Source organism: Diabrotica undecimpunctata, chromosome 9 (genome assembly GCF_040954645.1).
Source record: "Diabrotica undecimpunctata isolate CICGRU chromosome 9, icDiaUnde3, whole genome shotgun sequence".
In the NCBI taxonomy this organism is placed as follows: Eukaryota; Metazoa; Arthropoda; class Insecta; order Coleoptera; family Chrysomelidae; genus Diabrotica; species Diabrotica undecimpunctata.
This window is the reverse complement of record NC_092811.1, coordinates 28324756-28337833: the sequence shown is the minus strand read 5'-3', so window position 1 is coordinate 28337833 and position 13078 is coordinate 28324756. Positions and strand designations below refer to the sequence as shown.

General features: G+C 34.5%; 1 protein-coding gene across 1 annotated transcript; it reads right to left on the bottom strand.

Annotated features, from left to right (window-relative positions):
* Positions 1–667: 667 nt before the first annotated feature.
* On the bottom strand, positions 668–12117 carry LOC140449333 (uncharacterized). The gene is made up of 3 exons (XM_072542468.1): positions 11528–12117; positions 5233–5493; positions 668–1388 (listed from the first exon to the last, which is right to left on the bottom strand). Exons 1-3 carry the CDS (start codon positions 12027–12029, stop codon positions 775–777), a joined length of 1377 nt encoding a protein of 458 aa, XP_072398569.1. The 5' UTR covers positions 12030–12117; the 3' UTR covers positions 668–774.
* Between the last annotated feature and the right edge of the window lie 961 nt (positions 12118–13078).

Below are 13078 nucleotides of genomic sequence, written 5' to 3'. Positions count from 1 at the left end.
GTGGAGAAGTGAGTCGACCGTGCTTTTTGAGGAAAGATAAATACAAATTCGGTTGTTAGAAATTCTTGATGCGAAGATGACATTACGTGGTCCTACTAGTGATCCTACTACTATGATGTAGTCGTGAATTTTGGTATCTTCCATACTAGACAGGACAATAGCCTGCTCTTTTGTTGGGTGTTTAAAAGAATTTACTACACTGGAATAGGAGTTTAAAGATGACCTTTGTGGTTGATTCATGTTGATTGAGTTATTTAAAATAATATTGTTAGAAGTCATGATATTTTAAGAAAACCAGTTCGAAAACTGGTAGTCGTTCCGGATCCAGACTCAAACTTGTTTTATCTTTGTGTATTTTGCAGGTTATATTTCTGATAATATTGTTTATAATAATGTAATTTCGAGTACTCACGTCAGTCTATATTGGTGAGCACTAGTGTAGCACTATAACTTTTTGCACAGATGAAATAAAAATTTTTGAAAGGTAATTTACCATTCAAAATAATTTTATTTTTGGACGGCTTTAAACGTGGTATATTGTACCTTAGTCAGGACCGTACTCTCAGCCTTTAATTTATAAATTTTAAGTTTACTTTAAAGCAAAAGTTGTTGGGGTTTTTATATCAAAAATTTTATTCATCAACCACTAATTTAAAAGCCAAACCACCACCAAACGTAACTATAATAAAATTCAAACAAGTAAATGAAGGTAAAGGTGTTTAGCGATAAACCTTTTATTTAATAAATAATTACTAAAAATAGGATTGTTTCGCTCTACCAGTCGCTAAGCATATCTTCTTGCACTGATAATTTAAGGCTGGTCAGAGATTTAGCTAGGGAGTAACTAAGGAATGATTTCTGTTTCTCAATTTCACCTTCAATATCAAATTTAATACCCACATCTTGTAAGAAGCAAGGACGATATCTATAAAGCTCCATTTCCTTTTTAATGTATCTTGGAAATGGTATAAATTCTCCATTTGGCATGTCCAAATCTCCTCTCCTGTCTTCATTAGCAGATCGTTGAAGACATTTCTCTTGTGCATCTTTGGTATCTTTTGGGATGAGTTTTTTATCGGTAGCTACCAGTTCGTAAAACACGTGTTTCATCTTTTTCCCCGGTAAAGGTTCTTCCTTCATTGCTTTCTCAAAAACTTCTGGATCAATTGCTGCTTTCATTTTATCTAGGGTATCGTCCAGCTTTAGTCTGGTTATTCTTTCTTTCAAAAGTTCTGATATAACAAATGACCAGTAAGCGTTGACTTTTTTCAGTTTGATCAGTTCTGTGTCGCTCATGTAGCAGAATATTTTCTTGACGATCCAAATTGGTAACAACTGAATCATATCTACATCTTTCGTTTTAACCACTTCTTCTTTAACTTTTTTATCTAAAAACAAAATCATTGTTCATTGAATATATCGATAATAAGGCAGTATGATCGCCAATAACCATTTACCTATTCATAACAAGTAGAATTGGTGGAGAAATATACATATTTAAGTCATAAAATAAGAATCAGCAGGGATAACCAAACATGCGAAATCCAAAGACGAATTACTTTAGCGTGGGCAGCCCACTGCGGAAAATTGCGAGACCCACTGCTTGGCCAACATACCAGTTAGCTTTAAAAGAAAAGTATTTGACCAATGCTTACTACCGGTCATGACCTATGGAGCGGAAACTATGACTTTAACCAAGACTATGGCTGCGAAATTGAGAGTGGCATAAAGATAAATGGAACGGTCTATGCTGGGAGTAACGTTGCGAAACCAAATAAGAAACGAAGATCTGCAAAGAACGACGAGTATTGATGATGTTGTGAAACGCATAACTGAACTGAAATGGAACTGGGTAGGACGTGTAGCGAGAATTCACGATTACAAGATTACCTACACGTTGAGCTGACGACATCAGGTATATCACCAAAAATTGGTAACAAAGATAACAAAATCGTAAAGAATGAAGGAGTTTAAGGGATGCTTATGTCCAGCAGTGGATGTGATAAATGAAAGCTGGATAAAGGCAGTATTCGTGCCGTTTACACTCCTATATATATGAGCAGAAGAAATAGTTAAGAGAAAGCATGTTCGAGAAATAATTATTGTAGGAAAACTGAGTAGAAGCGCTGAAAGGAAACACCAAAAAACACATATTGTAAACTTAAAAAGGTATCTTTTAAAATCATCAGAAGCCTCGATGACTTTGAACAGAGTCCTGTAGACAAACCACTATCATTATAAAACTGCATCAGCAGAGCTCACTGTTGCTATGGGAAGATGCAATTTAGCTTGTATGCAGGAGTTCTGGGTTTACAAGGGCCAAAAAAGAGGTCTACCGGACACTAGTGAAGAGCCGAAGTATAAAGCTGATCTACGAAAGGTGCTAAGACCTGTAGAATTGTCAAACGACATATCAATGCACTGCCGTTGATGAAATTCTGTTCCAGAGATTTAACAACGTTAAAGATAAAGGTCATATGGAACGAAGTATGAAGTAGATAATTCTCGGATCAGCATATCTTCCATATGATGATTACTAACATAAACTGCTATTGATTATTGACTGTGCTGCAAATGTGCACCATCTTACTTGGTGCAGTAAAAAATCTAATGAAAGAGGTGAATCATTAATACACAGTTTTTTAAGGAAGATTATTTAGACGTACTAAACTTAGGAAATGAACTAACTTTCGTAACTTCACAATAAAAGGATGTATTTAATATAATAAGGACGAAACGGTAATGAATCCCATATTGAACGTACCGGTTAACAGTGACGCCTGACGCGGCAGTTTTGGAAACATGGCAAGAAGCATTGAATACTGCTATTCTACTGCTACTTAAAAAAAAAGTGCGCAGATATGTTAACAACGTTAATAAAAGGAAGTTAAATTCATGAAAATGGCATCGAAGCAATTAACCCAGTCATCATTTACAATAAAAATGAAATAAGTGCAGTTGATCCATCAGTTATAAAATACGGATCAAAAAAATTACACCGGATGATACAATGGATATTTCAGAAAGCCATAAATGAAGAACAGCTCCCAAAGGAATGGACGGAGGCATATATGACATCTATATTTAAGAAAAGAGATAGAAAACGATGCGAAAGCTACAGAGGAATAAGCGTAATATCATCAATAGGAAGATTATATGGGAAGATACTGCGAGAAAAGATAGAGCAAGCGATAAAAGGCAAAATCGGGGAGGATCAGGCAGGCTTCACGTCAGGAAGATCATGCATAGACCACATATACACACTGGAACAAGTGTTGGACAAGAAAAAAGCAAAAAATAGATATATACATTTGGCATTTGTGGACCTGAGAAAGGCGTGTGACTCTGTACCAAGGTCAGAACTATGGGAGGCATTGTACAAATTAGAAATACAGACGGAACTCATAGAAGCTACAAAAGCTCTGTATAAAGAAAATAAAGTGTCCATTAAAATGGGAACAAGAAATAGGAGACTTCACCACAACAAAAGGGCTCCTGCAGGGTTGTTCCTCATCTAGACGATCAAGTAGTGATTGCACAAGACCAAGACGACCTCAGCTACATGATGAAGAAACTACAAGAAGAATATACCAAGGCTGGCCTAGATATTAACCTCGCGAAAACAGAGTACCTATCTACAAGTGAAGAAGACATAGAAGATCTACAGATTGATGACAACGTAACAATCAAAGGAAAGGATAAATTCAAATACTTGGGGTTTATAATCACGAAAAAGGCAACAACAGAGGAACAAATTACACAAAGATTAGGACAAACAAGAACAGCAATCCGACAACTTAACTCAGTATGGATAGACACCTAAATATGAAGACAAAAACACAGATTTATAAAACATTAGTGCGAAGTATTATGACATATGGGGCTGAAAATTGGATCATAAACAAGAAAAACAGCAGTAAGATGGAAGCAACAGAGATGGAATGCCTGCGAAGATGCTGCAGGGTAACAAGAACGGATAGGAGAAGTAATGACGAAATAAAGCGAAGAACATCAATAGAAACAGACATACCAACATACATAGAACAAAAAGACTAAAGTGTTATGGACATGTAAGAAGAACTAGTGACAGCAGATGGATAAAGAGAATAACCGAATGGAGCCCCATAGGAAGGAGGAAAAGAGGACGACCCCGAAAATCCTGGAGGAACGAAGTAGACGATGCCATGAGTAAAAGAGGCCTAAACGATGGAGAATGGGACAACAGAGAGAGATGGAAACGGTTGAGCAAGGGGAAGGCAGTGAATACATTTCCTGTAATGTGTAGGCCATTGTAATATAAAAATTTTTAATATTAATCTTATTCACACAATAAATGATAGCTTCAAAATATTGACTATCAGTGATGGAACTGTTTGTAATTTTATGGCCAACTAGGAAAAAACTAGTTTTTCGAAAAAGTGGTAAGAGGCAAAAAGTTTTAAAAATAATGTGTTAAATTATTGATGCCACAAAATTCATTTGATTTGTAACTTCAAAGGGTTGTAACTTTTTTGTGTACACTTTTGTACTAAGGTAAGTTGGATTCAATCAATTTATTTTTGTCCCCGGAATGTGTGATTTAATTTATGACATACCTTTTTGAAACACCCAAGATTTTATGTTCTTATATTATTTTCCGCATATAGTTTAAAATGTTTTTCTCGCTATTTCTTGAAAAAAACGGAATAAACACAGGTGAAATATTATCACACATTAACTTCACACTATAAAGTTAAATATTATTGGATATAATTAGTCTCCATGTATAATTCCAGTTGTTGAACATTCAGCTAAATATTTACTTCAGTTGTATATCTTATGTATATATTTTCTATTAGTTTTATGATATCCAATAGTAGGTGTCTATTATATAAGAGACGTATACTATCTTCTAATTGTCGCACAATATCGAACACCTTTTCTAAATTGACAAAGCAGATATAGGCTGGTTTGTTGTACTCTATAGATTTCTCAATGTGTACCTGATTACAAAGGCCGCATCGTTACAATATCCTGCGCTTTTGAATCCTTGTTGTCTGTTTATATGATAGATATTGAGTATTTTTATAACTTACTCTTGGTACCTATATCACCGCTGAAACATATTAGAAACTAGCACACCAAGAAGATATCTTAAAAACAAGTAAAATGAAGATGAGAATCCTAATAAGAATAACAGGATAAACAACATCTAACGCAATATTGAATTAAAATTGAATATTATAATCTCACCTTTTTTAGATTTCTTTTGTTTCTTTTGCTTCTTCTTAGCATTTTTTTCATCTTTTAATTTTATTTTACTGTCTACAGGTATTGGATTTACTTCATTTTTATATTTGGTTAGAAGTTCAGCCCACTTTTTTCTTTGCTTTTCCACTTCAATTGACGCTGGATGTTTCGGATCATACTCAGGCTTAATATAATCATCGTCATCATCGTCTTCGTAGCATATCACCGATTTTTTGGAGGAAGTATGGGTTTGTACAAAGTTACCTACAATAAGAAAATCTATTTACATAAAAGTCTATGATGACAAGTCACACTGTTTGTCCAGTAAAATAACGACGCGATCTAGGAAAGAAATGTAAACTACAATCATTTGATATTTCAATCATATTTTGTACTTCAATCAATGATTCAATGATTACTTTTGTAATCAATAAAGAAGTTCACCTGATGTACGTAGACATCAGGTGATGTGTATTTGATGACAGTGTACCCCTAAGTAAACTATGGTCAACCCTACAGCAAACCAACATTAAGCATGGTCTTATCAAAGCAGTCCAAAGTCTGTATAATGGAACGACTGCAAAAATTAAAACTGGATCAAGGATATCTGAAGGATTTAAGGTCACGAAAGTACTAAAGCAGGGTTGCTGTATTTCGCCTACCCTTTTCAAAATTTATCTGGAACAAGCACTCAAGCTGTGGAAAAGAAAATGTAATGGCATGGGAATTCCTCTCAATGACGAGACTACACTGTACACCTTATGTTTCGCTGATGACCAAATACTGATTGCTCAGGATCATGACGACTTGAGTTACATGACTCGGAAGCTAATAGAAGAATATAACAAATGGGGTCTCGAAGTCAACATTAAGAAAACTGAAGCCATGTGTATTGGAGGGACAAAACAGTCCATTATATTAGACGATGGGGTAAAAGTTAGAAACTGTGATGAATACAAGTACCTGGGTATGAAGATAACTCAAGATGGAACACTCGATGCTGCTATAAAAGACAGAAACATACAGGATAGAAAAGCCATATCCATGATGAACGGAATTCTGTGGGACCAAACAATATCTAAAGCGAACAAACAACTCATATACAACACCATACTTAAAAGTGTAATCACATATGGCAGCGAAGTTTGGCAAATGAAACAAAAAACAGAGAAACTGTTACTAGCAACAGAAATGGACTTCTGGAGAAGAGCAGCAGGAAAATCAAGAAGAGATCGGATACCAAATGAGAGAATACGTGAAATGATGGGAGTCAAACATACAATAGTTGATGACATAAAAACAAAACAGTTAATATGGTACGGCCATGTACAGAGAATGCCAGATGACAGGATTCCAAAACAGATTTTGACGTGGACACCACAAGGGAGAAGGAAAAGAGGAAGGCCGAGAAAAAGCTGGAGAGAGGGAATTGAAAAAGAACTAGAGGAAAGAGAAATCCCTCCAGGCCTATGGCTGAATAGGGAAGAATGGCGGTTAGGAGTCGGAAGGCGTCGGAGAACGCTGTAAACCGATAGTAGTAGTAGTATTTTGTACTTAAAACGATAATTTTAATTAATAATAATGTAATAGTTACCTATTAATATAATCAATAAATAATTTTGATAATATTTTTTAAGGTAGAATTTAATACAATATAATTTAAAGCTTTATTTTAGTTTAGATTTAAAATCCTAACGTTAACTTTGCGAGACGCAAAGACACGAGCCTCATGTCTTTTTGGAATCCAAAAAGACAACTTTTAGTAACTTTTTCCTTTTTAAGTAAAAATTCTGCAGGAATTTCTGCCTTAATTTTTTTTTTAAAGATCCAAGTAAAGTTGTAACGATATAATTTGCCTATGACATTGGGTATCACTTATAGAGGGTGGAAAATGGGGACTGAGCAATTCTTGAGCTGGAGGGTAAGCAAACAAACCGAAACGTGTGCGAACGGCCACTCTTGTTTTGGTTGGAGAACTAGGTCGTAAGTAAGTAAATAAAGGAGGGACTGGAAGGGATAACTACAAAGAAAGAAATAAAAAAAATACTTACAGAGATTTCCTGGGCAACAAAACACAAGAAGGTTCTTAAACTATTTGAATTTGGACAACTATTAAAATTAATTGTATTTAAAAGAAGACTAATATGACAATCAGCTAATCCATAAAACTTATAATTTTATTTATTTATAATTTTTTAGTTTGTCATGAAAGCAATTTTTTTATTAATGAAAAATTGTTTACTTTTACTTTGAATAATTTTAATAAAAGTACTTGCTATCACTGGCTGGTGTATTTCCTTTAAGAAAGTTTTTGGGATTAGAATTGAATCAAAAACACTGCAAACAACAGACAACTTTGATCACACAAACTGCAAATAGTCGGGGGTGACCATGGAACATAAACATGGACAAGTTCTGGAAGGTAGAATACTGATTCAGTCTTCGGATTATCCTGGATGACAACAAACTGCAATCTTAAAAACTCCGCCACTCAATTCCTTCTTAAAACTCTCAAATGGTTGGAAACGCCGTCTTACAAATCCCTCAGATAAGGCACAGCACAAACAATCAGTGATTAACTCAACAAAAACTGCCAAATAGCATTTTTGGGTCCAAATTCACCTCTCAACTGAAAGCTATCCTTTCAAATTCAATTCTCTTCTCCTAGCTAACTCTTAACTGCTACTACCACTTTACACTATATTTCCGTGACAAAAACGAATAATAAACAACAACAAAACAATAACGAATTTGAAGAAAAATCCAGACTCAAACAATAACTGACTGCTTCCGCGGTCCATCGTCGAGCAACATCATTTGCCCAACCCGGTATAAACAAAGCATAAACGGATATATTCCTGTTTATGTGACACGCAAAATATCCTAAAGCGACATCACGATCAAAAGAAATACCAATGCAATTTGTGGTATTATAAACACCGACTAAAAAGGTTTATATTATCGATCTTAGCGACGCAAAAAGATTGAGAATATTTTTCGTTGTTTTAATACATACGAGGGGAGATCAAAATGTTACAATACCCCTACGTCAGAGCGCAAACTGGACAAACAGGAACAGTTTTCGTTTAGGGCAAACAGAAATCAGGTTGGAACAACAGTAGCATTTTCGAGCTATTGATTGCAACAGTGCATCACGACTCCAGTGAATCAAACAAAACAAAACAAACATAGACCATAACCAAAAATTATTTGTTATATGCTATATGCTATGTTATTAACATATATACATTCAAAATTAAAACTGGATGCTCGATTTGATGAATCGACACCAGGTACAGTAAGTTGGCTCTTAGGCGCAACGGCCAATGGCAGATTGCTATAAAAATGGCCCTAGCCTAATCAAAAGTCACAACATATCCCTGGATACAAAAATGAGACATTTGAGATGCTATGTTTTCTCTGTGTTGTTGTACGGGGCGGAGGCATGGACATGGATAAAATTGCAATATCTGGGACACGTTATGAGAAATCAGCACCGTTACTCCTTGCTGCAGTCTATATTGCAAGGTAAAGTCAAAGGTAAGCGAGGACCCGGTAGAAGGAGAATATCATGGCTGCGGAATTTAAGAACATGGTTTAAGAAAACCTCAACGGAGCTGTTTCGAGCCGCAGCGAGCAAGGTCATGATTGCCAATATGATTTCCAACATCCGAAACGGATAGGAACCAGAAGAAGAAGAAGAAGCCTAATCAAGAAGATGGAACAGCATAGTGTTAAAATTTCTGGAAGCGAAAGGAGGGGAGGGTTTTTAATTTCTATAGACCCTCCATAATTATTCATGAAATGTTCAACAAAGAAAATAAAAAAACATTATTAACTACTATCTAAATAACCGTTTTTGTTTGGAGCTGACAAAATTTGCACTAACTATAGTTTATTTTTATGAACGAGAGAGTAATTAGCATAATTTTAACTGGTAGCTCCGACCACTCCATGGGCGTGCTCAAGATTAATTGAAAAATTACTTTGAATAATTGTAAAAAATAAATGAATTATTTCAGTGTTATAAAGTGTTATGTGTATGTAAACAAAAGTGACCTCTTTTATCACACACTATATTAGAACTGACTGGCCTACATTAAAAAGGGTTTTAAAAAATTCACATTTTTTTTAATTTTTAAAAATTACAAAAGAGAAAAAGAGTTTTTAAAACCGTCTAAGGTATGTTAAATAGATGAATAAAAATATTAATATAAAACTTACAGCTACTTGTTACAAATCCAAATCAGATTCAGAAGATGAACTTTCAGAACCAAGATTTATAATAACTGGCTCGATCATTTTATCAGTAATATTGTCCAGCTTCCACATTTTTTCCTCTTCTTTAATAGTGTGATTTACTGCCCCAATTTTCCCAGTTTTCAGGTTTTACATTATTTACGGCCTCCAAAAACAACTGTTTAACATAATGAATTTTAAAAGTGGTATTTTTTCTATATACCAGTTCAATCGGGTTTAATTCACAATGATATGGTGGGGATCTAAGTACTGTCATTCCACGATTTTTTTTTGGCAATTTCATCAATTTCGTATTTTTTAAATTTTTCTTTATGAAGGGCACACAACGAATAAAGTTCCTTTCTTATAGATCCGGGATGGTAGGTAATATTTTTTGAACTCAGCCAATTCTGCAAGTCTTTTTTTAACCACTTGGTTGTGGGCAGTCCTTCTATAAGTCTGGAGTGATAACTTGCATTATCCATTACTATTACACAGTTCTTAGGAAGAAGATCTATCATTTGTTCGAACCATTCTTGAAAGACATCAGCGTTCATGTCTTCATGGTAGTCACCGGTACGAGTTGATTCAAAAGTTAATAAACCACCTTCAACAAAACCGTCTGAACTGCCAATGTGTACTATTATCAGCCTGCGTCCCTTTCCTGATGGTGAGTTTAAACCAGTAGAAGTTATTTACAAAAGCGTGCCTTTGACTTGTAACAGTTTCATCCTGCCAAAATTTATTTGGTGTATGACCCTCGTTGATCCATGTTTCATCAAGATAAAATATTTTTCTTTTTTGGTTTCTCATTTCCTTTATGGTTCTTAGAAAATGTCTTCTCCATATGACAATATCGCTTCTTTCTAATAAAATAGACTTTCTGGGATTCTTTTTCCAGCGGAAGCCTATTTCTTTTAAAAGTTTCCATAACGTACTTCGACTCATTTCTAAGTAATCCTTATCATCTCGAACTGAGACAAGAACTTTATCCAATGTTGGAAATTCTTGTCTAAAGAAGAATTCATGCACTTTCCGTCGAAGTCCTTCTTTAAAATGATATTCTATTTGAAATTTTGGTTTCCCTGGAGCATTACGTGGCATTTGAAAACTACCACATTTCTCTTCTTTAATAACTCTGTAAATCGTAGATTTCCCAACACCAAGTGTACTGCTAACTAACTCAATGGTCTCATCAACACTTTCACATAAACGTTTGTCTGTAAATGATTTAAAACAATTAAATATTAATGTTTTTTCATTAACTGTTAGAGGACCAATTTTTCGGCGTTTACACGGCACTTCCAAATTTTCCATAACACTAGTATACACAATAAACTGCACCTTGCAACTGAAGTACCTACTTTTAGTGAACTGTTAAGAATTTTGAATATGCCACTTGGACCTTCCTATATACAAAATGGAAAAACCCACTATCACATTTTCTGTGGAATAAGTTTAGAAGGTAATTATCTAGTCAATTACTGTCGTAGATTCCTGGAATTAAAGAATAAAATGTTTGATTGTTGAAACCCTTACTTCGTGGAATGCACTCATTTCAGATAAAATAAAACGTTTTATTTTATCTAAAGAATTAAACTTTATTTTGCAAATAGGTAGGTACTTATTAAACTTTTATTGGTAATATATAACCAATAAAATAAACATCTTACATTTCTTGCAAATTCATTAGTACCTGTTAACCTCCATCACTCCGACACTGGCAACCTTATTTAGGGATTAGTAATCCTCACAACTATTGTATTCTATTCTGCTCCAACCTTTATACCTGGTGGTCATAGTCAATTTAAAATTGTTTTCCTATATACTTCTGTAAACTTGTTGACAAATATCTGTTTTTCATTGAGTCACCCGTATCAAGAGTTTAGGGATTTGCATACATAATTTATTGTTTTATTACTCTCTCATACATAAAAATACACTATAGTATACTGAACTTCTATAATTTTTTTACACCTAATTAAATCTTAAGTGCGCACTCACAAAGCACTCTACCCTAATAATACAAAAATGAAAATAGAACAAGCAATTTACTTACTTAAAGTCTTTCGATAAATGTTATACAATGGCATATACAAACTGCCTTTGCTAGAACCACCAGCTATGCGAATTAGGTGTAAAGTAAAATTCATTTGCTCATGCTCGTCTAACGTCGCAAACCATTCTAAATCTGTAGCTAGAGCTTCTTTCAGAGTCTTCTTATCCAACATTCTATCGTGATCTAGTCCAAGTTTTTCATGTACAAAGTTTGTTTCCGGATCCACGACTGAGTAAAAGTCCATTTTAGCATGGCCTAGGGATAATACGCTGAATATTTGATAGAGACTTAACGGAGATTTTAGATTTTCTAGTAACTGTAAAATATACTGCTTTTTGCTATCAGCTGAGAGCCTGATGAAGTAACCCTCGATGGAATGTGTTCGAAGATTAAAATGATGCTCTAGTATTGCGTCGTTTTTCTTTTTTTCTGCTTGTTTTCGTAGTGCGGTTTTGATTACTAATTGTTGTTCTTGGTATGTGTATGCCGTTATCGCTTCCATGACTTTTATATTTGCAGTATCTAACAAGCTTAATGTGGAAGAAATGACGTTATTTTAGATACTTTTGACATTCTGTCAAAATGATAGATAAAGGCTCAAATAGAGAACAAGTAGATATCTACTAAAAATTTTTCTGTAAATTTATGATAAAATTTGGATTTCAAGATAAGATTAGGTAAACTTAATTTCAGAGTTTTCGATTGTAATTTGTTTTTTAAAAGAGTCGTATCCAGCTAATGTTTATTAGCGACGACTTTATACAATTTATAGATTTTAAAAGTATAAATATTTGTCAATTGGATACCTAGTTCATCATCATTATCATTATCATTCTGGCTTTACAACTCAGTACGGGTTCTAGCCATCTCGAGAATTTCTTTCCAGTCATTCCTATCCATCGCCTTCCTTCGCCAAGCACGTATTCCCATATTTCATATGTCTTCATCATGCAATGAGGAAACCTTGTTTTTGGTCTTCCTCTTCTTTTTGGACGGAGTCTATGGACGAGTTTTTTTTTAGCTGTGTCAGTTTGTTCTCAAGCCGCTTCTTTTAATGCGACATACACCTTCCTTCGTTTTTTGTTCTCCCAACAATATTGACATCATCAGCGTAGGCAAGAATTTGTACTGATTTGTTATATATTGGAGGGGTGGTTGTGATTTGTGCCGTACGTATTACTTTTTCCAGCACCTGTTTAAATAGTAAACAGGAGAGTGGGTCTACCTGTCGTAGCCCCATATTTGTTTTAAAAGGTTCAGATAATTTCCCGTGGATTCGTACTCTAAATTCAACTTTTTTAAAGGTTAGTTTTATCAAATTTACCAACTTATTTGATACTCACAGCTCTCTTATTACTCTGAACATTTTTCTTCTATTTGCAGAGTCGTAGGTTGCCTTATAGTATATAAATGTGTGATGTATCTATGCCATATTTCAGTGTTTTTCCTAAAATTTGTCTAAGTATTGGAATCTAATGAATTGCGGATTTGTCACATCTGAAACTATCCTGGTATTCACCCATTATCCGTTCTGTATATGGTGCCATACGA

Excerpts from the sequence above, each read along its gene's own strand:
- LOC140449333 (XM_072542468.1), bottom strand. The coding sequence starts at position 12,029 with ATGGAAGCGATAACGGCATACACATACCAAGAACAACAATTAGTAATC. Across the intron at positions 5,494-11,527 it reads CATTTATCGAAAGACTTTAA|GTAACTTTGTACAAACCCAT; the intron begins GTAAGTAAATTG and ends TTCTTATTGTAG. Across the intron at positions 1,389-5,232 it reads ACAAAAGAAATCTAAAAAAG|ATAAAAAAGTTAAAGAAGAA; the intron begins GTGAGATTATAA and ends TTTTGTTTTTAG.